Source organism: Saimiri boliviensis, chromosome 15, assembly GCF_048565385.1.
Source record: "Saimiri boliviensis isolate mSaiBol1 chromosome 15, mSaiBol1.pri, whole genome shotgun sequence".
NCBI lineage: Eukaryota > Metazoa > Chordata > Mammalia > Primates > Cebidae > Saimiri > Saimiri boliviensis.
This window is the reverse complement of record NC_133463.1, coordinates 57,419,387-57,430,742: the sequence shown is the minus strand read 5'-3', so window position 1 is coordinate 57,430,742 and position 11,356 is coordinate 57,419,387. Positions and strand designations below refer to the sequence as shown.

General features: G+C 36.6%; 1 protein-coding gene across 5 annotated transcripts in view; it reads left to right on the top strand.

Moving 5' to 3' along the window:
- The first annotated feature begins 934 nt into the window (after positions 1–934).
- The window catches only part of ANGPT1 (angiopoietin 1), a 431,361-nt gene continuing 420,939 nt past the window's right edge, over positions 935–11,356 (top strand). For 3 of the 5 annotated variants that reach the window (XM_074387043.1, XM_010349275.3, XM_003938593.3), the window contains exon 1: positions 936–1,696. In XM_074387043.1, coding sequence (XP_074243144.1) covers positions 1,400–1,696 — 297 coding nt within the window. In that variant the 5' untranslated portion in view covers positions 936–1,399. Of the gene's footprint in view, positions 1,697–11,356 lie in introns of all 5 variants that reach the window. The other 2 variants (XM_074387042.1, XM_074387041.1) reach the window with 1 other exon arrangement.

The following is an 11,356-nucleotide window of genomic DNA, read 5'->3' as shown; positions in this document are numbered from 1 at the left end:
TGTTCCCTTCATTCAAATGTTTATACTCTGCATTTGGGAAATCATCCTGTGATAATTTTTCTTCGTCCTTCATAGAACCACAGAGATGTCTCCTGTATAGCCCATTGCTGGCTGTTAGCACACCTGATATATGCTTGTTCTCACATGGTGTGTCTGTGCAGCCACAGGAGGTTTTATGTGGAACTTCTATAGCAGTGTTAAAAACAGCCATAGCCACTAAAAAGATTCTTGTAAAATACAGGATTAGGATATACCACAGGAATTAATAATTCTCAGGCCACTGTTTTAAATTGTAACCACATTGTTTTTGTAGGGAAGTTGCTCAATTTATATATATATAGAACATGAAGGGTTGCGTCTGCATTCTGATCAGGACACCAGTTTTATTTAAGACCCCTATTCCAAAAGGTACTTAGATAATCCTCTTTAATATGCACATACTATATTGCTTCGAGCCACAAATTATGCTAGTTTTCTTGCTAATTTGATCCTCTGATTATTTTCTTCAACTCCTAAAAGTGAATACAATGAAAGAATACCATCTCTAAAAATTGTTTCTTTTTTAACACATTTTTCCTCAGAGTCAAGAATGCATGTTTTTTAAAAGATTTAATAACAATACGGGTTTATCATCCTCTATCAAAAATAATTTCACTGGACATTGTAACAGTTTTCTTCTTAGGGTCCCTCAACGAAATATTAACTTTAAAAACATACTGTGCTAGTTTGCTATAATTTAGTAGGTCAGCATACACACCAAAAGTGTATTAAGGTGGACTGCTGTATTTATTGATTTGCCATGAATCTGCTAAAGGCTCAAGGCAATTGTCTGCGGAAGGGGGCGGGAGGGCCATACAGGATCGAGGTCATGCGCATCTAGCCAATTTGTAAGACGATCCGGCCGCCCTAAGCCATCAGCAATCCTTAGCATAGGGGCACACTCATACATTCCTGTCAAGTCATCTTGTGAAAGGCTGCCTGCTTCCAGCTTGGCTTGGATGTGCAACCTTAATAAAACTCACTGAGGTCTGGGAGAAAATAGCAGATCTGCAGCAGATAGGGTAGAGGAAAGGGTCTAGAATATGTACACGCAGCTGACTCAGGCAGGCTCCACGCTGAACGGTCACACAGAGAGGAAACAATAAATCTCAGCTACTATGCAATAAATATCTCAAGTTTTAACGAAGGAAACTATCATTACAGTGAAATAAAAAATTTTAACATTTTAGAACAAAGCTAACAAATGACTCGTTTTCTATGATTCTTCTTCAGACGCTGTTTTTGAGGGGGAAAGAGTCAAACAAACAAGCAGTTTTACCTGAAATAAAGAACTAGTTTAGAGGTCAGAAGAAAGGAGCAAGTTTTGCGAGAGGCTCGGAAGGAGAGTGCTGGCAGTACAATGACAGTTTTCCTTTCCTTTGCTTTCCTCGCTGCCATTCTGACTCACATAGGGTGCAGCAACCAGCGCCGAAGTCCAGAAAACAGTGGGAGAAAATATTACCGGATTCAGCATGGGCAATGTGCCTACACTTTCATTCTTCCAGAACACGATGGGAACTGTCGTGAGAGTACGACAGACCAGTACAGCACAAATGCTCTGCAGAGAGATACTCCACACGTGGAACCGGATTTCTCTCCCCAGAAACTTCAACATCTGGAACATGTGATGGAAAATTATACTCAGTGGCTGCAAAAAGTAAGTGATTGCTTTCAGTTTCTAACAGCACAGAGCTTTTTCCGTTCTTGCTCAGCAGCTAACTTAAAGTTCCTTAGGAGTGCATTTGTGTGTTTACCTTTTGATCCAGGGGGGCAGTGTTTGCAAATGCAAGTCGGCTCTCTGGGTTTGGCTTCCCGGGTAAGCCAAGGTTTGGGGGCTTGCCCAAGCCTAAGAATGTGTGGGGGCACCCCATTTGTCTGTCTAGCCCCAGTAAGTTCGGTGACATTTCTGGTTTCTCTTTTTTAAAGTTCAGCTTGAGGAGTCTCTCTGTCAAAACCCTACCTTAAGGAACAGAGCAAGTTGGTGAAAATATAATAATAATAATGACAATACTAATTAATAGGATCGAATTGATTTTGCACCAGGAAATTTTATGCAGCTGCGACGGCAAATCATCACACAAAGTATTTATTATTTTTAACGCTTAGAAAAATTAACACGAAGTGAGAGTAAATATAAGGTATGATATTTGGTTGGAGAAATTGTATATTTAAGTAAAGGGAATTGTTAATTTCAGCAAGTGGTAGAATAGTAGGGGACTGACTTCTGTTAAATATTTTTTTCTTCTGTCCTTGAGAAAAAAATTTTGAAAGGTATTTTTTCATGTTAAGTGTCAGGAAAAGGTTGCTTGCCCACGATGAAGGCATGCTGGCTGTGGAGGAGGACATGCACCTGCCAGATGTGGGCTGAACGTAACTTTTAGGCTCTGCTATAGTCCTGAAATACCTCCCTTTTTAGGGAATTGTAGTTGCAGAGACAGTACCTGAGGAGTTTAAGTATCCATGTTATTTGATGAATGTTAATGTTGGGTATGAATGTAATCTCAACTTAGAGAAATCAATTGAATAGTTTATTCTGTTATTTATCTACAAACCATTTAAAAGTTTTTTCTGAAGATGTCCCTATTAAATTATGAACACGCTTTTGCAGTTCATTCTCTCTTTGCTGTCTGTTTAATAATAAGCAGCCAAGAATAAATATATTCAACTGACTATGCTACTAGAAGGGAGGCAATGTCCCAATTTGTGAAAAGCTTCTTCCCTGGGAGCCTTGTTAATAGATTCACTTGGTACATATAGGTAGGTAAGCAATCAGGCTTCTTTAAGTTAGTCTGTTAATGGGGCAATCCCTTTTAGGAGATAAAAGATAGGGAAAGGATAAATGCTCTATTTTGTTCTTGTGTGGTCACACTCGCTTAGGTCACCGCCTGCTGAATCATGCCAAGTAATAGTTATTCTACTTTTGTCCACTAGGGACTGAACTAAGATCACTGTTATTTTATTTAACACATTAAATGGAACTTAGTAGTTCTACAGTTTCCAAACCTGATATTATAATTTTTCTGTTACAGACTATAACACTGTGACAGGCAATCAGTAGGTAGGCAGAAGAATAAAAAGCAAACAGAACTCTCAGTTTTCTGTTTTTTATAATTGTAGCTAAAATTTTTAGGTGCTACTTACAGTAGTAGTTTATAATAGGATATTTGTGGGGGTTTTTTGGTAAAATGTATTTCCATTGTAAACAAATGATTTTGGTTGAATAGCTTGTTATTACCCTTCAGTACATCATCCATATAGTTTTCAGTGAGAATTCAATCATAAATTAGTCTGGATTCTTTGAGGGAATGAGGAGGAAAATTTATTCCCAAGTTGTCCTGAATGATCTATTCTACCAAAAATGTAATGTTTTGTTTGCTTAAAACGTATAATCAAAATAGTGTTTCAAACATAGTAATGCATATTTCTTGTTGCTATGCAATTATTCAGCAGTGACAGGGTAAACACATAATTCTGCTGGGCTTAAATCATGCACGTGTTTCATATGTTAATTTATTTTGCAAAATAAATTTGATTCTTGTTTGCATTGTTCTTGGACAATGATTATGGGATAGCTTTCAGATTATAGCCAAGAATAACTATTAAAATGTTCTCTGGTTACATTGACCCTTTCAAGTGTAAAAATCAAGCTGAATATATGCTGAATACATTCCTATTGGTACTAGCCAGAGCAGTTTGGCTTGACTATTGTCAGTTTAAATTTGCATATCTTTTGTCATTGTCAGTGTGATTGGTTGGAGGATCAAGAAACCAAATAACTGCATTCAGCAAAGAACTTGCTAAAGGCTTTCATAAGTTTCCTTTAACTAGGGGTTTTCTTAACTCCAAGTTCTAAACTTCATGTGATATATTTATTCTGATAATTGAAATGGTAATCTTTCTACTGTAACCATTTGGAATGCTCAGTACTGCAATTTGTATTACTTCTATTTTGATTCTAAGTAGTTACCATAGGAAGAAGCAATACCCTGCAGAAATTGAGGCTATCAGAGTATGTAAGTGAAATTAATTCACCCATTTATTTGGCAATATAATTAAAGCATAGTGATTATTATGCAGCTCAAGGCATTGCTATCAGGAAAGGTTTTGATGCAGAATAGATGTGTTATCAATGCTAAAGGACGCTATATGATAATTATGTTAATCCATTCCCTTCCATGAAGGAAAACATCCTTCCTCAACTTTTCTGGTCTTAAAACTGGCACAGGATGAGAAGCAAGGCATGAAAAGGGGTAAATGATTTATCGGTCACCATAAATACTGAAACTGTTATGGTACTGCTTTCTTGATGTGATGGATTCAATTCAAAGAGATCAATTTTCCATGATCACTTGTCAATTAAAATGTGGTAGGTTGTTAGCATTATCCTGACTTCTCAGACCAGGAAGAGTGGTATGAATAATATGCCCAACATCATAGTTTTATTGTGTGGAAACACCTGAGTGTGTTTCTGGGTTTGACTCTCTTCTATAATCTAGCTCTTTCCAGAATTATTCGCAGGTGATAGTAAATACCTGAGAGTGACCAGATCTTAGGTAAGTAACAATAAATATAACTTGCCTCTGTATCTTCTTATAATCTCTTCCTACTTTTCTACAACAGTGAAACATTTAGCCCACATCTTGTGCTTTGTGAACTATTTTCTGTCTCCCACATCTCAAAAGTTCACAAAGATGTACATTTAAAATATTTAGACTTAAATATGTGTAATGTTCTAGGCTTTGGGGAATCCTTAGAAGATCTGTTTTGCTTTTGCCAAATGTTAAAAGTTTACCTAAACTGAGTCAATAATGCCTAGTAACAGAAAAGAAGAGTCTGTTTGCTCTAAATAATTTACACTAGCTAAAACTGATGATTATTAATGGAAAATATAGTTATGAATTGCCATCCAGAATATTTTAAGAAATAAAAAAGATTTTACTGGACTATTCAGCTGTTTTTCTATTTACAACATTTTTTGATTAAGGATGTCCTCTATGTGTATATTGTATTCTTTGCTTCAGAGTTAAGATTTGGGTTGCTATTACCTAAAACACATTGAGGATGATGATTTTTTTAAATCCATATAATTACATATATATTAACATCTATTAATATCTATTAGAATGTGACCTCCATGAGGCCAGTGACCTTGTGCGTTTGTCCAGTGTCATATCCTCAGTGCCTGTAACAGTATATAACATATTTATAACAGATATGCAATAAATTTTGTTAAATGAACAAATGAATGCATTGTCTATCTGTTGCAATCTGCATTTTACTGTCTACCATCAGCATTTTGTTTGAGGTATACACCTTACCTTCTAAATAGATTGTAAGTTGTCCTAAAGGCAAACACTATACCCTACGGTTATTTTGTTCTAATGCTAATTAAAAGAATATTGGGTCCAGAGTAGGTGATTATTAATTATTCAGACTATATTTGACCAATGATCTAGAATCTCAAAAACTTCAGAGTCTCTCTAGTTCATCTTCTTAATTATTCTTTAAGGGTCAACTCTGTTGCCTATTACCCCAGAAAATCTATCTACATTTCACTTACTTTCCCAGGCTGAGTTCTCAAATGTCATCACAGTGCATTGACTGTATCCTGTTAACACTGTACTTCTAAGTTGTTGTTGTGGTTGTTGTTTTAATTATTTGTTCCTAGGCTTCTTTTCTCACCTAGACTGTGAGTCCCTCAAGGGTAGTAAATGTCTCTTATCCTTCTTTGTGACTCTGAGCATGTTCATTAAGTGTTTCGATTAATTTCTCCATTATCATTATCATAATAATTTTTTTAAAAATCAAGTGCTCCAGTGTGTAGTGGTAACTATAAAATAGTACAAATTAAGGAACCTTGTAACTACTTTAAGATGCTAAAGTTTGCTTAAATGTTAGCACTAGGCTACTTGAGGGTCAGCTGGATATCCCTTTGTATGATAATGTTTTGTTCTTCTTCAAGCCAAAGAACTTAGTATTTCTTGTTCAGTACACTAGGGAGCCATTTACTGCATATATTTATGTATAATATGTGCACATGAGAATTAATCCTCACCTTTGTAGCATTATTTTGGTGGCCGGTGGTGGCTGTGCAACACTAAGTCAGAGAAAATGCTCGTATGTTTTATTTTCACATTTGTGGGAACTTCCTAAATGTGTGAAATGGGTAGACATTGACTGGGCCTGGTGGGTCACACCTGTAATTCTAGCACTTTAGGAGGCCAAGGTGGGCAGATCACCTGAGGTCAGGAGTTTGAGACCAGCCTGGCCAACATGGTGAAACCAGTCTCTACTAAAAATACAAAAACTTAGCTGAGCCTGGTGTTACGTGCTTGTAATCCCAGCTACTAGGGAGGCTGAGGCAAGAGAATGGCTTGCAACCAGGAGGCGGAGTTTGCAGTAAGCCGAGATCACACCACTGCACTCCAGCCTGAACGACAGAGTGAGACTCCATCTCAAAAAAAAAAAAAAAAAAAAAAAAAAAGGATAGATATTTAATAAATATAATTTTAGAAATTTGTCACTAAATTTGAAGATAAGATACATGTACAATGTATGCCTGGAGACTGGAAAAAGTAGCAGTTGCTGAGAAAGATTAATAGAAATAATTATCTTTTAAATCGAGTTGTAGAAATGTCCCCATCAATGTCATTTGAAGAACAGACCCCTGATTTTCAAACCAAGTAAGAACCCTTCAGAATCTGTATTAACTTTTCAACAAATAGTTAGTTATTATTATTTTCTTGTTACATTTTAGAATCAAAAGATCCAAAAAACCCTTTTCAGCCCCAGAAGCTAGGCAGTTAGTGCTATAACAGCCTTTTGGCAAACTTCTACCCAAACCGTCCCTTTTGAGAGATCTAAGGTTTTAGGGCTATGGCAAGTAGGTCCTTTTCTATGGGCTTCTATGGGCAATTACAGTCCTTCCTTACCCCTGATTGTACCATTTCACATCGAGCTTTCTTTTAATAGTACGCCTCTCATGTATAAGTACTGGCTTAACGTAATTTACATGAATAAGAATGTCATTTTCTCCCTTAAAATCTTTCTACAACTTCTACTTACATAGGAATAAAATCTGAATTTTTTACAAGAAGGTCTTACATGATCTGCCCCACAGCTCTCACTGACTGGCCCCATCATTTACTACCTTCAAAAGACATTCCAGGCACTCAAGTGACATTGGCCTTCTTGTTATTTCTCCAAGGGACAGGCTCATTCCTGCCTCAGGGACTTTACAAGCTGTTTACTCAGCTCAGAAAATTCTTCCCCCATCTTCTCATGGTTGGCTACTTCTCTTCATTCAGGTCTTCACTCAGCAGTCTTCTCAGAAAATCTCTTAGTACCATTCCCTATCACCTTCCTCACTTTACTGAGACTTTCTACTGTGTTATACTGTTTTATTTCTTCATGGCATTTACTACTGCGTAATGTTGTGCTACTTATTATTTGTCAGATTAATTTTTTCTGTCCCTACGGACTAAGAATGCAAACTCCAGGCCAGGCATGGTGGCTCATGCCTGTAATCCCAGCACTTTGGCAGGCTGAGGCGGGCAGATCATGAGGTTAGGAGATCGAGACCATCCTGTCTAACATGGTGAAAACCCGTCTTTACTAAAAATACAAAAAATTACCCAGGATTGGTGGTGCACGCCTGTAGTTTCAGCTACTTGGGAGACTGAGGCAGATTTGCTTGAACCCAGGAGGCAGAGGTTGCAGTGAGCCGAGATTGCACCACTGCACTCCAGCCTGGGTGACAGAGCAACACTTGATCTCAAAAAAAAAAAAAGAAAGAAAGAAAGAAAGAATACAAACTCCATTAGAGCAGCGTCCTTGTCTATCTTGTTGATGAAGTATACCTTATACCTAGAAGACTGCATGACACATGGTAAGACCTCAATAAATATTAGTAGAATGAGTGACTCTATTTTCATAGACACTATACTCTATGAGGTGGATGCTGCACCTGTCTTGTTCACCAGTATTTATTTATTATTCTTATTATTTCTGGTAGCAGGTTAGTTTTTCTGGCACAATGCTTAGAATATAGTTGTCTCTATTTGTTGTTTTTTAATAAATAGAGAAATAATTGAAGGCAATGGGCAGATTTAGACTATAATCAAATTGATGTATGAAAATTAGATACAACTATATTTTGCACATTACTTTTTAAACTATATAATGGCAGAAATTGTATTAATATTCCAAGTTTTAATCCTCTCTATCAAGGCTTAGCCAGCAATGGCATTGTGCCAAATCCTTCCTGCCACCTCTGTTCGTAAATAAAGCCTTATTGAAAAATAACCATATTTCTTCCTTCATATATTATCTGTACATTTGTAAATAAAGTTTTATTGGAACAGAGCTATACTCATTAATTAATTTATGTTTTGTCTATGGCTGCTTTCCTCCTACAAAAGCAGAGTTGAGGAGTTGCAACAGAGCCTAAAATATTTAATATCCAGCCCTTTGCAGGAAAAGTTAGCTGACCCCTGCCCTATATTGCAAGAGGAATTAGTATTAATATTGGGACCACTGCAAGGTAAATTGTAAGGTTTGTTGCGTGGGAAAAAGGCTGCCCTCCAGGAAGTCCAGTAATCTTCAGGTTCATGCCAGTTGGCAGAGAACCGGACTAAGCCATTTCTTGGCTAGTGTCTGGACGTGCTGTGAGGTGACATTTTAGAGGCACACAGACAAGGGAATTTCATGTCTTTTCTTTCTTCTGCCCATCATCACATGAATAGGGAAATATTCCCAAACCAGATACATATCGGAAAAGAAAAAGCACCTGAATAACAACACAGACCAGCATCCTCTAGATAAACAAGTCTGGGCTACAGGGTCTTGTGTGCTATGTGCCTGTTTCATCCTGTTGGTTGTGGCATTAGCAAGAATGCTGACAAAACACTAGAGGCATTCTGTTTTCTTAGAAATGGGACTTCAGCTCAGCCTCTTATTAGAAACCTTTCCCCCTGTCATTTGTTTTAAGTATAAACATTAGAAGTGTTCTCACTTGTGCAGCTGATGAGAGGGGAGGAGCCACAAGTGGGTAGCTCAGCTACAAAACACAGAGTTTTATTAGCCCCTCTGCTATAATTTGCTAATTAAGGAGGTTTTGTTTTCATTCTGCCACAACCTTGTCTCTGTGTGGAAACATTAGCAGACTTTTCCTGGGCCTTGTCTTCTTTTCTTTTCCTTTTTTTTTTTTTTTTTTTTCTTAAATACCGCAAGCTATTTTGTGTCATTTGCTTAGATGCACCACCCTAATTACACTGTGAGTCATCCTCAACTTTTGTCCCAATACAAGATTGTCTTTGGCAGTGGAGTTGGGCAATTCCAAACCCCCTTTGGTTTTGGTCCCATGGTTTGAGGGAGGGGGGCATCTCAGGGTTTAAATCTTCTTACAATGTGTACAAAAGATGTGCCTCCTCTCTTATCAAAGAGGTTTCTAAAGAATGACACCCTCCATGGATTATCTTCTCTTTACATTTGGAGGCAATTTCCATGTAGGGTCTGTACCTGAATACTCTTCTCTAATTCTAAACATTAGAAATGAGAGAGCTTTAGGCTCATTTGGTCTTAGTTGTCTGCTCAACTGATCTGAATTTCTTCCTTCAAACAAATGAAAAGGTAATTTTGAACAGAGAAAGTAGCTAATAATTTCATCCAGCATGCATTCAGTCCTATAAGAGCTTTTCTTTTGTCCGTAACTACTGACAAAAATATAGAGTAAGGTAACTGTTACTTGTTTATATTATACTACATGACTATGCAGGTCACTTATTGGTGGTCTATCTAGGAATGTATTTCCTAAGTTTGTGTTGAACTCTTGAAAGAGCATGCAAATTAGCACAGACATTGAGATGTGTCTGAAGTAGCAGAAATATGAATAAAATGCAAGTGAAATGTGAATATCTTGAATCACGAGTAATATGTACATAATAGGAACCAAACTCACTGGAATCAGATAGGTAAATTTACTATAAATTTCAGATGATAATTTTGAAGGACATATTGTAAAGTTTAGTGACATGTGTAGCTTTACTCATGAGGAAGGGGTATGCTTTATGGGTAGTCGCCACTTTGTTTCTGAAGGCTAAATGAGTTAAATTACAATGCTTGACTCTCCAAGATTATTGGAGATTTTCCATTCCCAGCGAACCAATAAATATTTTAAAATCCCAAATTATAGTTCTTCTCTAAATACTTAAAGATGAAAGATAGCCCCAGGATTTTATAAACCATTTTAACAGTATTCTTGTCTTCACTCTTGATATAGAGCTTACTAGGTTAAAGTTCAATAGGTTTTTATTGTAGCTCAAGGTTTGCCTCATCCAGCAGATCTTGACATCCACCTTATTTTAATTGCACAAATTTAAGGGGTGAGAATTGTAAGCTTATTACCAGTATTATCAGTCTTTTTATTATTTTCTAATTCTGCTCAGTTTTTAAATAATAAGAAAAAGCATAAAGGGATAGTTGTTCTAGTGCTTGTTGAAAAATGACTGAGTTTTTTCAATAAATTAAATATTTAATAACAAAATGTCAATAATAAAGATAACATGGTCGAATCAATTAACTGATGAATTTTACAAAATTCATGGCAATTTAACCTTATGTATTATTGGAAAGGATGCTATTCACTTCAAGCAGAATTAATTGTCAAGAATAGTGAAACAAAATAGTGAGTTTTAAGGAGGATTTTTTCACAATTTCTCTGATGGTTTGTTAGGTCTACTTAGCTAACCTTGTTTTTTTTTTTTTACTTCCAATACTTGGCACTTACCAAGAATAGAAATCTCAGAACTGCTATTTTCCTGTACATATACGCCAGTATATTTGGTTTTTTAAGACACATGTCCATGTTGTAAAGATTAATTTAGTTTAAACTATATAAAATAATTCATGAGTCTATTTTCCAAAATACACCTAAGCTGTGCTATATCATAATGTGCTGAAAAAGGACAATCAACTGAGGCAGCTCCATTAATCTAATTAGCTCTCTGGAGCTTTTTCTTTTTTCTTTTTTTTTTTTTTTCGGCAGATAAATGATGCACGACCACTTTGTATGCTGATGGCGTGAAGGCTACAATGTTAGGCCTTACATGAATTTATTGCTAACTTTCTTATTGTTTTTGAAATGAAAGTTGTAATATTTTTTCTGGCTTCTAAATGGTTTGCTGTTTTCAATCCCCAGTTTGCTCATTCTGCATATTAGAGACTTCTGAGATTAAAACCAGGAAAGCAGAGGTGGCAAAGCAGCCCTCAGAGCAGGCAAGACAAAAAGATTCAAAGGGACCTCCCAGCCTGTCTCTCC